The 17,487-nt window shown below is 47.1% G+C and overlaps 1 protein-coding gene across 1 annotated transcript; it reads left to right on the top strand.

Moving 5' to 3' along the window:
• Positions 1-574: 574 nt before the first annotated feature.
• HNRNPM (heterogeneous nuclear ribonucleoprotein M) lies at positions 575-15,512 on the top strand. Its single transcript, XM_048497570.1, has 9 exons — positions 575-698; positions 1,519-1,579; positions 3,488-3,589; positions 5,634-5,678; positions 7,195-7,269; positions 8,439-8,537; positions 12,476-13,269; positions 13,750-13,801; positions 14,843-15,512. The coding sequence occupies exons 1-9, from the start codon at positions 651-653 to the stop codon at positions 15,004-15,006; spliced, it is 1,440 nt and encodes a 479-aa protein (XP_048353527.1). The 5' UTR covers positions 575-650; the 3' UTR covers positions 15,007-15,512.
• The last annotated feature ends 1,975 nt before the right edge of the window (positions 15,513-17,487 follow it).

Below are 17,487 nucleotides of genomic sequence, written 5' to 3'. Positions count from 1 at the left end.
CCCTGCATTCCCCCTTTTCATATACAGTGACCAGGTCGTAGCTGTCAATGGTCTTCCTTGTCTTGTACATTAGAGTTATAAGGTGCCACTTTCCTCTTTGGCCATCAGCAAAACTGTGCGGTGAGTGTGTGTGGTTGCACACATGATTAAATTTCTGTTTCCAGGCTGAGAAGTTGAGAAGTGGGCATTCCTTGGCACCCAGAGGTTTTACTCACTTTTGGCTAGATGAGAGAGGCAGGTGTGAGCAAAATGAATAGGTTGGTGTTGGATGCTTTTTTGGGACCTTGTGTGTCCCCTGACATCGTGGGACTCTCTGCCTTTGGGTATTAATTTGGCTGCCTCTGGTTTGCTCTGCGAAGTTCCTACATCTCGTGGACTCCTCAGTGCTTTGCTTAACATATCGGATTCTTTGCCTGTTTAAATAGTTAGTGCTTATGCTGGTTTTACTTTGGTTCTTATCTCTGGTCTGCCTGGCTAGTGCCGTTCTTGTGCGGGTGTCCTCCCTCCCCTTCTGTTTCACATTCTGTGGATTATGACCATCCTCACTTTAACCATCACCTAGTTTATTTTAGGCTGCTCTGCTCAAAAAGGGATGTCTTCAGATGGGCAAAATCTTTGTGGGTGATCCTTGACCCCAGTACCTTTCAGCCATGTTCAACGGGCAGCTGTTGTTTGATAGACCGATGCATGTCAAGATGGTAAGTATAGTGGGCAGGGGATCCCACCAATCCATTCTGACAGTGGAGGAGCTTTCTGTGGCATAGTGGTTAAGAGCAGGTGTACTCTTATCTGGAGGAACTGGGTTTGATTCCTCGCTCTGCCACTTGAGCTGTGGAGGCTTATCTGGAGAATTCAGATTAGCCGGTGCACTCCCACACATGCCAGCTGGGTGACCTTGGGCTAGTCACAGTTCTTCGGAGCTCTCTCAGCCCCACCCACCTCACAGGGTGTTTGTTGTGAGGGGCGAAGGGAAAGGAGTTTGCCAGCCCCTTTGAGTCTCCTTACAGGAGAGAAAGGAGGGATATAAATCCAACTCTTCTTCTTCCCTGACACAAGAGGCTCATGGGGAAGGACTTTTATTAGCAGAACGAATCTGGAACATCCAAGCCAAGGTGCCCAAACTGGAGGGCTCCTTCCTTCGAGGCTCAGAGGAGAATGGCCCTTCACAACAAGCGTCCAGTGGTCGTTTTTTGAACTACGTGACCAGTCTGGTGGTTTTAGCTTGTAATATTTTTCCCGCATCTGTGTCTGGCCTCTTCAGAGACATGCCACGTGGTATGCATGGATGTGGGCAAAACATGAGGAGCGAAACCCACCAGACATGGCCACACAGCATGGAAAACCCACTGCAACCAGTTGTGGAAGCCTTTGACAGTACGGCCGATGTATCGTGTGAAGGTATTCCGTGTCTCCATATGGAGGACGGAAAGACAAGTTACAAAAGTTTCCACTAAGTACAAATCCACGTATTCTTTCTAAATACCTTTTTTTGTTGCTTGTGACTGCCTCTTCTTCCAGGACGAACGAGCCTTGCCAAAAGCAGACTTCTTCCCTCCGGAGCGGCCCCAGCAGCTTCCTCGTAAGTACACCTGTGAATCTCACCTGGGGGGTGGAACGGTTAGTTGGAAACTTATTTCCTGCTTCCTCTTGGGCCATTCGTGGTTCCAGACACAGCAGCCAGGTTGCCAATTGCTGATTCTTTATAATCAAAGCAGAAAAGGGGAAGAACAAACATCTCCCCAGAAGAACCAGGTAGCCAAGAAGGTTGTCAAAAGGCTTAATAATAAAATGTGCACTAATGGATTATGTATGATAAATTATCCAAAACTTTGATACATCACAAATAGGTTTGTTTTTTTTTAAATCAGTAAAACCAAACATGCTTTAGCCAAAAGGCTTCCTCAGTGATACAATCTGGCTGTTTGAAAGCTTTGGACAGAAATTGTGCATTTTGTATTTAATCTATGGTGTGTATTTTAATCATTCGTATCACTGCATCGCTAATTTTTCATTTCCTGTACAGTGATTTTTGCTTAAAATATCTGTGAAAATTGATTATATTAAGTTTGGTTCAGGAACCAAATCCTGTTGTCTTTGTCGTTGTATTGGAAAATTGCCCTCCTTCCCAAGTGTCCTGCTGTCCAGGTAGCTTTTTCTTCCCTATGGTTATTATAACAGTTGCGAGAAGATCTTTCTTAAAGATGGCTGTGGAATCTGTCATTTAGGAGCAGCAGTGGCGTAGGAGGTTAAGAGCTCATGTATCTAATCTGGAGGAACCGGGTTTGATTCCCAGCTCTGCGGCCTGAGCTGCGGAGGCTTATCTGGGGAATTCAGATTAGCCTGGGCACTCCCACACACGCCAGCTGGGTGACCTTGGGCTAGTCACAGCTTCTCGGAGCTCTCTCAGCCCCACCCACCTCACAGGATGTTTGTTGTGAGGGGGGAAGGGCAGGGAGATTGTAAGCCCCTTTGAGTCTCCTGCAGGAGAGAAAGGGGGGATTTAAATCCAAACCCTTCTTGGTAAAACCAGTCAGCGCTGAAGACTTTCTGAGTGGCATCAGCTAATTTATGTCACTGTCAGCTACTTCCAGAGCTGTCTGCTTGCAGGATTTATTTTTAAAACAACTCCTTGAGCTGCTGTGGAAGCCAGTTACAGTAGGAATGATGGTTAGACGTGATTCCTCTCGGAAATGGACTCTGAAGCTGTTTATGTGGCGTCAGGCTGTTGATCCATCAAGCTGAGTGTTGTCTCCACTAACTGTTAACTACTGTTCTGAGCCTTGGACAGAGAAGCATCGAACCAGACGATATAGCTATTAGGCAGGGATCTGGGAGTCCCACGTTTGAATCCACACTCTGCCATGAAAGCTTGTTCGGTGACTTTGAGTCGGTCACACACACACCTCTTTGCTTAACTCGCATGGTTGTTACGTTGATAAAACTCAGAGAACAACATAAGCCACTTGAGCCCCCAACTGCGGAGAAAGACCAGAAAATAAATAAAATAAAATACTTTTGCTCGGAGGTTGAGCTTGCGGTCTTCAGCCTGTCATGTGGACGCTCTGCCAGTGGGCCACGGTGCTTCCTGTCTCTTGAGCAGCAGTGGCGTAGGAGGTTAAGAGCTTGTGTATCTAATCTGGAGGAACCGGGTTTGATTCCCAGCTCTGCCACCTGAGCTGTGGAGGCTTATCTGGGGAATTCAGATTAGCCTGTACACTCCCACATACGCCAGCTGGGTGACCTTGGGCTAGTCACAGCTTTTTGGAGCTCTCTCAGCCCCACCCACCTCACAGGGTGTTTATTGTGAGGGAGCAAGGGCAAGGAGATTGTAAGCCCCTTTGAGTCTCCTGCAGGAGAGAAAGGGGGGATATAAATCCAACCTCCTCCTCCTCCTCCTCCTTCTTCTTGTAAGCTTTCTCATGCTTTCTCATGCTTAGCTGTGGTGGGCTTGGGTAGATTGTTTAAAAACATGTTTTTCTCTCTCCAGATGGCCTTGGGGGCATTGGCATGGGGCTGGGGCCAGGAGGGCTCCCGATTGACGCCAACCACTTAAATAAGGGACTCGGCATGGGCAACATCGGGCCTGGAGGTGAGTGAGACATTCTCCTTGGCCTTTTCTCCTCTTGCCCTTTTCAGATCTCAAAACTCTTGGGTGGGGTGAAGGGGGGGGGGGGCCCCCCCCCCCCCCCCCGAAGGCTTAGGCTTTGCAGTTGCACAATGGGGAGTGTTGCTGCTTTCTCAGAACAGCGTGTGGAGCTGGATGTGGGGGTCGAGCTTTAATTCAGGAACACTCTCTGTACCAACATGGCAAAGCTCCGTGCTCTGCAGAAGCTGTGGTGGGTCTTAGTGGCTTGCTCCTTCAGGGGGCTTTTTCTTTGGTCTCTTGAACACAGTTGAATTTTGAGCGCTGTCTTGAGCTCTAGAAATTTTCTTTGAAATGAAAGCTGATACCTTTTGCATTTCTGGTGAAGGCCCTCAAGCATGTGCAGAATTGTCGAAGGCTTTCATGGCCGGATTCAACTGGCGGTGGTGGGTTTTCCGGGCTGTGTGGCCGTGGTCTGGTGGATCTTGTTCCTAAAGTTTTGCCTGCATCTGTGGCTGGCATCTTCAGAGGTGTATCACAGAGAAAAGTCTGTTTCACACTGTGTCTAGTGAGAAGGGAAAGTTTAGTGGGGTATATATAACCCTGGGACATGGACAATATACCCCACTAAACTTTCCCTTCTCGCTAGGCACAGTGTGAAACAGACTTTTCTCTGTGATACACCTCTGAAGATGCCAGTCACAGATGCAGGCGAAACATTAGGGACAAGATCTACCAGACCACGGCCACACAGCCCGGAAAACCCACCACCACCATGAATTGCTTGCTATCAGGACCTTGAGCCAAACCAGCTGAGATGCACCCACAGATGGATTGCAAAGTTCCACCTGTAGTTCAGAGACGGCAGGCAGCTGAAACACAGAGAAATCTAAAAATGGTCAAGCTGCATTTATGGCTTGCAAAGTAGGAAGTGAGCGTTTGAAAGCCGAGGGGCTCCATATCAGGCAGAATTGCAGAAATAGGGAGTGGGCGGGACAAAGCGTTTGGCCTTGGCGTGGAATACTGCCGGCAAAAGTTTGTGAAGATGCAGCAGGTTAGAGAACCAAAAATGACTGCTGTCTGTTTAAGAGCAGAACAGCCACTGACTAGTTGACCAGATGTCTCCCTAATAAATGTGGGAGAGCAGAACAAAAATTTCATCTTTGTGTGTGTGTGGCATACCAGGTAGCAGAAGCCGAATTGGGTAGTATGGGCTGGTAGCTGGGGTGGGGAGTCGTCCCTTGTCCCCTTTGAAGATTGTGCAGTTGAAGAGACCCTCTCTAAATCCAAAACGTGGTGTTTTTCTTGTTCAAGAGAACATCTGTCCCACCCCGTGTGTGTGTGTGTGTTGGGAGGAGGGAGGGACGGGGGTGTCCATTGTCCCATTACAATCCAACAACGTATCTCAATGCAGAGCGGTCCTTTGGATGCTTCTGAATATGGGGATGAGCAGAAGCTCCCAGGGTTTGGGGCAGCAGAGGAGTGGGTTTAGGGTCTGGGGAAACCAGGCTTGAATCCCCACCTCTGCTGTGGAAACTTCCTAGGTGACCTCGTGCCAGTTACGCACATGCAGCCTCGACGTGGGCAGGTATTTGGATAGAAGTCCTTTCAAGGAACACGGGGGTCATGAAATAGGGGCGGCAAAGGCAGACCACACCTGAATGTCTTTTGCCTTGAAAACCACATGGGGTCGTCATAAGTCAGTTGTGATTCGATGGCCAAACGCAGAAACCTTCGCATCGCCTGCTGCTGGATCATTTTAACTGGGGATTTTAATTGGGATGGAACCTGCAACTTTGTGCCTGCCGAGCAGACACTCTAACCCAGGGGTCTTCAAACTATGGCCCTCCAGATGTTCAGAGACTACAATTCCCATGAGCCCTATCACTTGGCCATGCTGGCAGGGCTGATGGGAATTGTAGTCCATGAACATCTGGAGGGCCATAGTTTGAAGACCCCTGCTCTAACCGCTGAGCCCTGGTCTCTCCAGGGGATCTGAGCAGAGCAGACATATTGAGCTGTGTCTTAATTCCCACTCTCTTTGCTCTAGGGATGGGCATCGAAGGCTTGGGCTTTGGAATGAACAAAATGGGAGGTGAGTGCTGGAATGGCAGCTACCACAAGGGGGAAGCGGTGAGGTTAGGGTAGAGACCTGCCTTACAGTCAGTTTTGAAAGACTGGTCAGCTGCCCCTCCACCCGCCTCTTCCCCTCTGTGGTTTCAGCAGCATCTGATTGTTGTCTGCGGTGGGTGGGAGTGTAGAACAAAACCCTGTGCATTGGCCTCGTTCAGCCCATTTTTATTTTGTGGGCCATCTTGAGTTTTCTCAGCTTACAGCCACAAGGCTCTGCTGCCATTCTGATGGTTGCCCCAGTTGATAACTTCCAAGACTAAGACCTTGAATGTTTTTAAAATGACCTTGTATACATGCTGGCTAGTGAGCATGATGGTAGGGTTCCTAATGTTTGAGTCCTCCACCCAGTATTTGAAAAAAGGCCACTCAAACGAAACATCTGCCCCCAGCTGTACACGCCGATAATTTTCAAACAGCTTTTGGATTCTGTCTCCAGGCTTTCTTTCCCGCCTTTTAGCTAAAAAGGGAGTTGCTTGGTTGATCCTTTACCAGTTGCAGAATCTAGTGTTATCATGAAAGCAAGCCTGGGAGAGCCAATGCTTGTTTCATTAAAACCTGGGTTCTTTTCTCCAATAACTCCAACCAGCTGAGGTCTCAACGATTTTTATTGAAAAACAGAAAACAAAGAAATAAAACTTAGATTCAGTTAAGGGATTGCTTAGGTGGTCATATCCCTTTTGGTTCTTTGTCCCCATTCTGGGAACCCATGGCCCAGAGATCCTTCTCTGACCACGTCTCAAGCTTTTACAATAAATCTTTGAGAAATCAGCTGTCTGGAGTTATTAGGAGGGAAAAGGACCCAGGACCGAGGTGAGATAAGAGTGGCTCTCCCAAGCTTAACCTCAGCCTCAGTCGTCATAAGTGTGTTAAAATATTTTTATTTCAACTCTCACTAAAATACAAGAAGACATATGGTGAAAGTTAGGCCTATTATGTGACCAAAACACAACTGTAGAAATTATTGCGATCAAGCCAATTATTGTCCAGCATGCAGAAAGTATCATCTGGTTTTGTTAAACAGATTCAAAACCTGCAAAACTCCAAAACCGTGACTCAAGGTGGAATACAAAATATTTTAAAAATAAATGCAATCAACTTCTGAAGGTAAATGAGTGGCTCCCGACCACAAAACCAAAATCATAACAGACAAAAATATATATATTTTTAAAAAGTGGACCCTCTTTCACAGACTTCATAGTCCACTTTTGAGACCCTGAATCTCCAAATCTGGTTAGACAGAAAAGAGGGATATAAATAAATGCTTTTTGGGACCAGGGGCTGTGGTTCGAGATGCATCCCTATAAAAACACCTGTTTATATCGTCTTTGTTTGGCCAGTTAATCTTGTAAAAATCCACTGATGAACTTCTGCGGCCTTCCTTCCTTCTTGCACTCTGCCCTCCCCTGCCCAAATTCTGATCAGCCAAAATCTGCCAGCTGGTGTTCCTTAACATCTAATACAAAATATATATTTGGCAGGGATGGAAGGCCCTTTCAGTGGAATGGACAGCTTGGGCCGTTTCCCTTCCGGAATGAACATTGGCAGGATGAACGGTGAGGACCCTTGATGTTTGCGCTTGAGAAACGTGTTAATATACCCTGGGGGGGGGGGGGGGGGGGGGGGGGGGGGGGGGAGTTGGAACCTGGAGCAAAGCAGAATGCTGAAAGGGCTTTTTCAACCCCGATCCTGGAAGAATGGTCTACTGAGTGAGACCAGGATAAGATCTATCGCAGTTTTGTAGGTCCTGTAGGATGGAGCTGTTCCACCAGGCCTATAGTCAAGGACAGCAACAGTTTTCCATCATGCTGGCCTCCCCTTTCCCTCCCTTTCCCCGCCCCATGACTGATGCAGACTCGGGGGGGGGGAGAGGAATATTGGTTTTGATTTATTCTATCCTCCACTTCAACAGCGCCAAAGTATTATGTACTATGGAATTTGGTGGTTAATTTTAGAGGGTTTATTGCGTGGTGTTGTTTCATGTGATTGTAAACTCTTCAGTCATTCAGTCAGTTGATCACCTTTATTAGGCATAAGCAGTGGTGGGATTCAGCAGGTTCGCACAACTTTGGTAGAACTGGTTGTTAAAATGGTGCTTGTAATGAACTAGTTGTTAAATTATTTGAATCCCACCACTGGAACCGGTTGTTAAACTATTTCAGTCCCACAACTGGGCATAAGTTAAAATTTTAAAACAAGGATAACTAAAATAAGATCAAAGTTAGAGTGGCTAGTGTTTTAACAAAGCCGGAGCTAAGAACTTCGCGACATCCGCAGTCCGTTTAGAACAGCAGTCATTAAGAAGTATCTGCGTCTTGGCCCTATTGGAGAGAGCAAGGTTCAAATTGATGTGCAGCTCAACAAATTGTTTACATAAATCAGTGTGGTGGGCACAATGCAGCCGAACATGTCCCGTCGTTTGTAAACTCTTCATTGTAAACTGCCCTGAGCCAGCTTGGGGAAAAGCGTCCTGGAAGACACATAAATATCCAGAAGGCTCAAAATCAAGAATCCCAAGTCTCAAGCACTGCTTTACTTCATTCTATACATCTCTGACTACTAAACTGGAGGGCGGGCATTTGCTTTTTTGCCTTGTCTGTGAGCTTTCTGGAAGCATATCGCTGACAGCTGTGGGAACAAGATCCTAGAGTAGATTTATCTTTTCTTAGTGGCTTAAAACGTATGGCTGTTCCAGCAGAGAACTAAATTCTTTCCTTCCTTGCAGAGATGGATCGTGCAATTGGAGGTAGCTTTGAAAGGGACTTCCCCAGAAATGACATGGGAATGCCTCGTAGCTTTGGAGACACTCTGGATAGAGGAATAGGTATGTGTGCCTGATTTCCTGGTTTGGGAATTGCCATTGTTCATCGTGACTTGACCTGGGACTCCATGTCTTTGCAGCAGATCAGCTGCTTGGCCACTTGATAGTGCAGAGCTTGGCCCCTTAACGTTGTCTTTTCAGGCTCAGAGCAGACCAGCACACAATGGGTGAGTAATTTAAGCGCCAGCATTGGTCTTGCTCTTAGGATCTGTCAAGCCCTGCAATAACCGGGCTCTTGAGTTCAGAAATCGGTTTATTGACAGGATATTATGAACAGCATACAAGCAAGCTTTGTTGGAGCTGAGTTCCACTATAACATCTCTTGGTCAATATCTTTTTCCCAAACGTCTCCCAAACACCCCCCCATCCCCACCCCGGTTTGGGATCGCAGCTGGATGAAACCGCTAGAAGCATTCTCAGGCACTGTGGAGTCTTCAAGGCCAAACCCAAGATAAAGGCAGGTGCTAGCTGGCTCAAAGGATGAAAAAGTTACCACGTGTCCAAAGCAAAACCTACCAGCAAAAACAAACAGCAAACCATGCCGGGGGTCTCCATGTTGCCATCTGTTTGTGGCCTACCCCTTTGTCTCCTGACAAGAGCCAGGGAAGAGCTGAAATCGTAACTGGGCTTCACAGAATCTTGACATCTTATTGCTTTTCTTGTGCACAAACTCAGGTTGCAGGAGGCACAGTGATGGTGTGGAATAATCAGTGGACCTGGGTCTGAGTTTTTCTGCCAGTTCAGCCTGGGGCTTGCCATCTGAGAGGTCTTAGCCAAATTTTTTCGGGATTGTGAAGTGACTTCTCGTGATTCTTCTCTCTCTTCCTCCTTTCTTTTCCCTTTAGAGGAAACCCAGCATGAGAGGAAGAGACGGTTAATTGACTTCACAGGAAGTAACTCTAGCTCAGGGGTCTGCAACCTGCGGCTCTCCAGATGTTCGTGGACTGCAAATCCTATCAGCCCCTGCCAGCAATTGGCCATGCTGGCAGGGGCTGATGGGAATTGTAGTCCACAAACATCTGGAGCTCCGCAGGTTGCAGACTCCTGCTCTGGCCTTTGTGAGAGATTGGAGGGAGGGTCTGAAAGGAATACTGATGGGGGGCGGGGACTAGTCTGTGGATGGATCCTACAGATTTTTCTTTTAGCGGTGGCGCTTTTCTGAGGAATAAGGTGCCGAGGCTTTGCGACAGTCACAAAGCATGAAGAATCCTTTATTTTAAAAAAAATTTTTTAGAAGCAAGCCTTTATTGGCATAGACAGCAGTACAACAATAATAAAAACAGATTAAAAAGCATATACAATACAGGATATACATGTTAGGACGAAGGAAATCTACTGGCATTTAGTAATTTCCAAGAGAAAGTCTGCCACTATCATACAGAGAGAAGGATCAGGGTTGTCCAACAAGTAGTGTAATCTAATTAAATCATGGAGATGGGGTAAATGTAAAGGAGTGAGATTCACATACTTGGATCTGATTTCCTTGAATCTGAGACAATGAAGTAATTGGTGGGCCAGAGATTCAACTGAGCCATCGTTACAGGGGCACAATCTTTTAGTCTTTTCTTGCTTATTAAATCTGCCATGTAACAAGGCAGAAGGCATAACATTGAACCTGGCGAGCATTATGCCTCTCCTTTGAACAGGGTTTATTAAGCAATACAGGTAGTGTGCCAAGTGGCCCCGTTCAAATGGGAGAGAAAAATACAGGGGGGAGCACGTTTTCTGGGCTGCGGTGATTAGGGTAGAGAACTCTCTATCCAATAGTTGACCTTTTAATTTCCTATAAGCTTCTGAATAGGACAAAGGGCAAAGTGAATCCACTGACAGTCCAATAGAGGCCATTTTTTCTTCAATTATGGAAAACCAGGGTTGGAATGGGTGTCAGAATCCTTTATTAGGCATTAAAAATTACAATTTATTTATTTATTTATTTATTTATTTATTTATACTTTGGGCTTCTAGACCGCCCCATCCCCGAGGGGCTCTGGGCGGTGTACAGCAGATAATAAATACAATTTTAAAACATCATAAATAGGCTAAAATGAAAAGAACGCTATTTCAAAACATTCAGAACATGCAATAGGAACATGGCTACAAGCTTCCAATATTTCTGTTTCAGAATTATTCAATAGCTTACTCATTTTTGTTTTATCTGGAAGAGACAAATTCTGTAGGGAATAATGCAACCAAATCAGATCTGAGACTGTCATGTTTAGGACGGTGAAGTAAAATTTGAACAAGGAAATTGACAGCGTGAAGACAAAACAGACAGCGTTGCTCAGAATGAAAAATGTTAGTAAAATGAGCTAGAAGTAAAGCTGAAGGAAAGGAGTTAGATCCAGGACCCTCCTAAATTGATGACTTACCGGTTGGGCCAGATAGGTGACAGGGCAACGTTTCTGGGGAGTCATCCCAAAGAGCAACGGAGAACAGGAACTCTTAGCTTTACTCAAGAGAAATTGATATTCCTGTCCAATCAAGCTAGCTTTTAATTGGTGAAATCTCTCTTGGGCAGTAAGCATAAGTAAAGACTCCCAAGTGAAACCCAAAGAGAGGACCTCAACTTCAATATTAAGCCACACACTGCGGAAAGGGGGTTCCTTGCATGGGAGGAAAGCGAGTTGCTAGCAGAATGGCTCTGAGGGATCTACCCTGTTTCCCCTAATATAAGACATCCCCGAAAAATAAGACATAGTAGAGGTTTTGCTGAAGTGCGAAATATAAGGCATCCCCCGAAAGTAAGACATAGCAAAGTTTTTGTTTGGAAGCATGCCTGACGAACAGAACACAGACAAATAAGACATCCCCTGAAAATAAGACATAGCGCATCTTTGGGAGCAAAAATTAATATAAGACACTGTCTTATATTCGGGGAAACACGGTAGTCCAAAGTTTGTCTTGTTCTGTGGAACCAACCCAAGTACTGGTGGTTCCAAATTGGCGTCTAAAACAGGCCTAGAGAAACTTCGTGTGGGGGTGGGGGCAGGTGAGCAGCAGGAGGGGGAGCAGCGGGGGCGTGCTTGGCCAGGCCCAATGGGAGCAGCCTTCAGGGGCTTGTGCAGAAAAACTCACCCTGCAGGCTAAGGGGGAATGGCCAAGTGTACTGTTTGCTACATATGGCAAGGATTGCTTACTCAAGCTAAGCTACAGTGTAAAATTATAATTGGCACGGAATACTCAGATTAAATGTTTCAAAAACTGAGGATTATTTATGATGGATCTGTTCTGTTGCCCCCCCCCCCCCCGACTGTGAAAAGCAGAAGTTAAGGTTCCCTGTATTGCTAGTTTTGCCAAACGCTATACGATGGTTACAAAATGTACAAAACCCCTCTTCTTCAGCATAAACAAATTGGCAGTGGACTTTACTAGAGTGAAAACCAACAGACATCTGACATTGGAAGGGAAGAGGGATGGGATTTCTTTGGATTGGATTCTGTGGATTTGTTTGCCAGCAGTGGCATTTCCATGTGGCATAGTGGCCAAGCTAGAGGAGTGTAATGGCTCCTTGCTCCCAGGGAAGGCACCAGCCGCTAGTGGTATTGGCCGGTTGCAGGGAAGCAATTTGCACTTCCAGATGTTAGTGAATTACACTACTCATCAGCCCCTGCCAGCATGGGCAATTGGCCATTCTGGTAGGGGCTGATGGGAATTGTAGTCCATAACATCTGGAGTGCCAAAGGTTCGCCACCACTGGCCTATGGGATCCATCCCCCCCATCTCCAAAGGAAAGGACCAAAGAGTGACAGATCTCTCCAGGATTTCTGGTGAAGGCTTCACCTCTGATCAGACCCTGTCTCCATTCCCAGGCTAGCAGAATTGATGGCGAATTCAAAAAACCACTTGAGCTGCAACCTGGCAGGACAGTGTTTCTCGGCACTTGGGAAGCGGTCAAATCCCTGTCGACACTGATGCAGCCATCTCCTGTCTTCTCGTTCCAGGTGGCGGAGGCGGAGCCAGTATCCCTACGATTGATAGGATGGCCCCTGGGATTGATCGCATGGCCACAGGGATGGATAGGCTGCCCTCTGGGATGGGACATGGGATGGAGAGAGTGGGCTCCGAGATGGACAGGATGGGGCTAGTGCTGGACCGCATGGGTACCAGTGTAGATAGGATGGGGTCTGGCATTGACCGAATGGCACCTCTTGGTATCGACCACCTGGCGACCAGCATAGACAGGATGGGCTCTGGGATAGACCGGATGGGCTCAGGGATGGAAAGGATGGGTACGGGCCTTGGCTTTGGTCTCGACCGGATGGGGACTACCATGGACCGTGTTGGTACCACCATGGACCGGATGGGCACTGGCGTAGACCGGATGGGGACCGGCATGGATAGAATGGGCCTGGGCATGGATCGTATGGTACCTGCCGGAATGGGCCCCGTGTTGGATAGGATGCCAGCAGGCTTAGACCGCATTGGGGCCGCCCCTATTGATAGGATGGGGTTGGACCGCATAGCAGCCAGCAATATGGACAGAATGGGGCTGGACCGCATGGGGGCAGCTGCCACGACCATGGAGAGGATGGGTCCAGCCATGGGGCAGGGTATGGGGGCAGGCCTAGACAGGATGGGGCTGGCCATGGGGAACACCTTCGAGAGGACGATGGATATGGACCGGGGGAACTTCGCTGCCGGAAGCTTCACTGGAGCCCTTGGAACCGGAGGGCCTGCCGCCGCCGCCGCGGCTCCCGGCATGGCCAGGAAAGCTTGCCAGATTTTTGTGAGAAATGTGAGTTGGTAGGACACTGCGGGCAACGTCACTGCTTTGTGATGGGTTAACACCCGCTGCAGACTACTGGCTTGTGCCTGGGCTCAGGGGCGTAGCACCAAGAAGGCGGGGGGAGGGGGGGAGGTGCGCGACGCACCAGGCGTGTGCCAGAACGGGTGTGGCAGGGGCGCAGGATGTGTGTGTACCCCGGGCGCAGTTCCCCCTCGCTCCGGCTCTGCCTGGGCTTTCTCCTTCCTTTTTCCAGTGGGTGAATTTGGAGGTCTAGGGGACAGAAATGGGCAGGGGGCACTGGGGGACTATTGTCCTGGGTGGAGGGAGGTGAGGATATTAATACAATAAAATAAATTCCGTGGGCCTACCTCTCTGCAAACTGTGGCTTGGTGCAGTGGCCCTCAGGTGCAGTGGCAGGGCTTCAGTTAGCGAGGGTTGTAACCAGCAAAGAAACACCTTGACAACGAGGCTGTCTGTTTTTCTTTCCAGCTTCCTTTTGACTTCACATGGAAAATGCTGAAAGACAAGTTCAATGAATGTGGTAAGTCACAGGCCATGATCCTAGTTTTCTACCAGAGAGCAAAGTGACATGCAGGGAATCCCCCCCCCCCCCCGCTTAATTGACACAATACCACTTTGAGGTAGGCTGGGTTTTCCTAGTTGAGCCTGAAACTGTGTCTGGCAAGAGTGAACTTGCAGCCCCTTTAGTGAGCAGGGGCCAGCCCTTATTTGTGTTTAAAAAAATTATGCTGTGTCTTTGAACATCACAACTCCAAGGTGGTTTAAAACAATGTTGCGTCAGAACAATAGCACATGGTAGTCATCATTAAATGGAATTTAGTAAAGGAGGTGTCCTTTGGGGGTGGGGGTGGTGGTAATTCCATAAGCGGGGTACTACCACTGGAAAAAAAAGTGTAATTTTCCACCCTCCTACTCTCTGAAAGGCAGGGCCACAGACTCAAAAGCTGATTGTGAGTAACCTACGTTCTTGACTCATCTCTGGAGCAATTATCCTTTAGAACACTGAGAAATGGATTGCATGATATTGTTTCTTCTTGCCAAACTGCCTGCCTATAGAACAGTGATGGCAAACCTTTTCAAGACTGAGTGCCCAAATTGCAACCCAAAACCCACTTTTTTATTGCAAAGTGCCAACACTCCAATTGAATCTGAATTGATTCAGGTTTAAGTTTAGAAATGTATTACTCAGGAGTAAGCTTGGTGAAGCAACCGTGTAACGCTTCGAATGGGTGAATCACGACCCTAAGAGAGTTTACTCAGAAGCAAGTCCCATTGCCAGCAACCAAGCTTACTCCCAGGTAAATGATCAAGTCCAGGCCAGCCTAGATGTGTGTGTGTGGGTGTGTGTGATTTTCCACCCCTCCACATGACGGACTCTGTGCACACGTGCCCACAGAAAAGGCTCTGCCACCTCTGGCACCCGTGCCATAGGTTCGCCACTGCTGCTATAGAACTTGAATGGTCTCTAGAGGAGGTCAGCTGACATTAGCCTGTCGACCAGAAACCCTTGCCAACCTCCCGCCCCTTGTGGAGTGGATTCTTCATGCTATCTTTCCTTCAGGTCACGTCCTGTATGCAGACATCAAGATGGAGAGTGGGAAGTCAAAAGGGTGCGGCGTTGTTCGGTTCGAATCCCCCGAGGTTGCTGAGAGAGCCTGCCGCATGATGAACGGCATCCAGCTCCGTGGCAGAGAGATTGATGTCCGGATTGACAGGAATGCTTAAGTTGACTTTTTTAAAACACAGCGAAAGCATTGGGTTTGTACTTGTCTTAAAATGTTTTTTTTTAAATTTGCTTGGATGTAAAGATGGTTGAGACTGCTCAGTTTCTTTCTGGAGTAATTTTAATTCTTTTTTTAAAAAGGTGTTTGCATTGACGCTGTTTAACATGCATCATAACCCTGTGTGCTTTTTCGTTGTGGTGTCATCTTATTGAATTTAACAGATGTCATCATTGAATTTAAAGATGTATACAGTATGTCTGACGATAAATTCCAATTTCTGGTGGCTTTTTCCCTGGTTTTTTTTTTAACCCCTTGTTAATGGAAAAATGGGGGGAGACTTCTCAAGAATGCCAGCAGCTGTGTTCTCCTGCGGACGGCGGATCCTCTGGAAATTGAATGTCTGAACTTAAGTGTGTTGATAATGTATGATTAGTATCTGAGTTGGCCTGAAACCATCTGTCTTGTATGAGCTTTGTCACTATTAAAACCATTTCCTTGTGGCTTGTATTGCCCTGCGTTGTTGTCCATGTGTGCTTCTAAAGGGAGATTTCAAGACATACCACTTTTGAGTCAAGTTTACTCCACCCATGCTATTCTCCTTTCCTCATAGGAGGGGGTTGCTTTCCACTTGTTAATCACATGGGGGGGGGGAGCCCCTTGTGGCTGTGGAATTCTCTGACAGGCCATTTGCAAGAAAACGTCCCCCCAAGCAAACTAGGCAGCCTCGTGTGAAAAGCAAAACCACTATTGATAAAATTGCTGGGTCCAGGGTTGGGTGATCTTATGCTGGCTGCGGCTCTCCAGAAGTTCAGAGAGGTCATTCTGAGTCCTGTTCCTTTTACCAAGGATTGCATCTGGGACTTCCTGGCTCTAAAACAAATTCTCCTCAGTTATGGTATAGAGTGACTGTCCTTAAGTGGAATTTTCTCATTAGGACCATAACTATGACAATACACTGATGAAGATTGCTTCTTCAGTCATGAGTTTGGGCACTGCAGTTCTTGAAAGGCAAAAGATGATTTTAAAAGCTGGGTGTTCAAAGACACAATATTGTGCCCAGGGCCGTAGCTGGGCAGGAGAGCACCTGGGACGCACTATGTATTTTCTGCCCCCTACCACCGCCCGCCCCCCCCCCCATACCTTTTCTCAGAGAAAGCTCTGCCAGCTGAAAACAGGCCAGGCTGGGGGGGTGGGACCAGGCCAGGCTGGGGGGGGGGGGGCAGGGGGCGATTTTCACATCCAGGCGCGCGCCTGGTGCAACGGACACACACCTGTCCCGTCAGACTCTCAAACGTGGAAATAACAGAGACCGTAGGAAAGTCCAAACGCAGTTTATTCCAGGTGATACAAAGAGTAATGATGTAAAGCAGGATCTGAGCTAGAGAGCTCAGATCCAGGACTTAAATCCTTTAATCCTCCCCCCCCCCTTCCTGTTTCGCCCCACACCAAATGTCCACTACAGTTTCTACTACAAAGCTACAAAGAACCTGGGAACCTTTCACACCTCTTTGAAGATGATTGCTAGGAAAGGAAGAGGGAAACAGGAAAACAATTGCAAATCCCACACAGCAAGACATCAAGATGCTGACAGGCATGGTCCTGACATCCCCCTTGTAGCTCCACCACTGATTGTGCCCCACACGATGGTGTTTGTGATTTAGGTATCCTGTCTCCTATTATTATGGGAGTCATTTGTGTCACAAGAAACTAAATCTGGAACAAAAATACAGTCCATGGGATACCTTTTGTTTGAGCCAGCCACAAAAATGTGAGCTACCAACTAAGAAAGTACTAAATTTCTAAACGTGTGTTGGCAGGTGTCTGTTCTGGCAGTTGATCTTAATTGAATTTTTGTTGTTAAAAAAACATGGGAAATAATGCCAGCCTTGCATAAATTTGGAGTGCGTATATACTTCAAAATTAAGATGTAAAATAAAGTCTGTTGTGGGTTGGTGTTAATCCTGTTTGCTTCCACAGTACTGTAATGTTGTGGCAAACATCTCACTATTCAAGTGGCTTGGCCATTACGGGGTCGTGTGCAGATCAGTCAAATCAAGAGCGAACATGTTGAGACTTGAAGTGTTGGGTACCCTGCAGCCAGCATCTTTTTTTAAAAAAATTATCCACAAAGAAATACAGCAAAAGAAAATAAAGTTTTAAAAACAAATAAGTAGACTTGAACAGCCGCAACAGTAATAACAATAGAGAATAGAAAAAAATAAAGACAGTTTAAAAACAAAGAAAAGGGGAAAGCTGTTTTCAGCAGCTCCACTCAAACTGATTTCTGGATATATTTTTTCAGAACTAGTGGGTCTAAAATCCAGACCCTTCCAGTCCACCTGCTAAATTCCAGATATCTGGGGAGGCGAGAGCTAAGAAAAACTTGCTCTGCAGTGGGCAAAAGATCAGCAATGGGTCGTCTGGAAGGGCTCAGAGGCTCAGATTGAAACCCCATTCCACTGGATGTCCCAAGAAGCAAAGC

Source organism: Sphaerodactylus townsendi, linkage group LG05, assembly GCF_021028975.2.
Source record: "Sphaerodactylus townsendi isolate TG3544 linkage group LG05, MPM_Stown_v2.3, whole genome shotgun sequence".
Lineage (NCBI taxonomy): Eukaryota > Metazoa > Chordata > Lepidosauria > Squamata > Sphaerodactylidae > Sphaerodactylus > Sphaerodactylus townsendi.
This window is presented reverse-complemented; position numbering and strand designations above follow the sequence as displayed.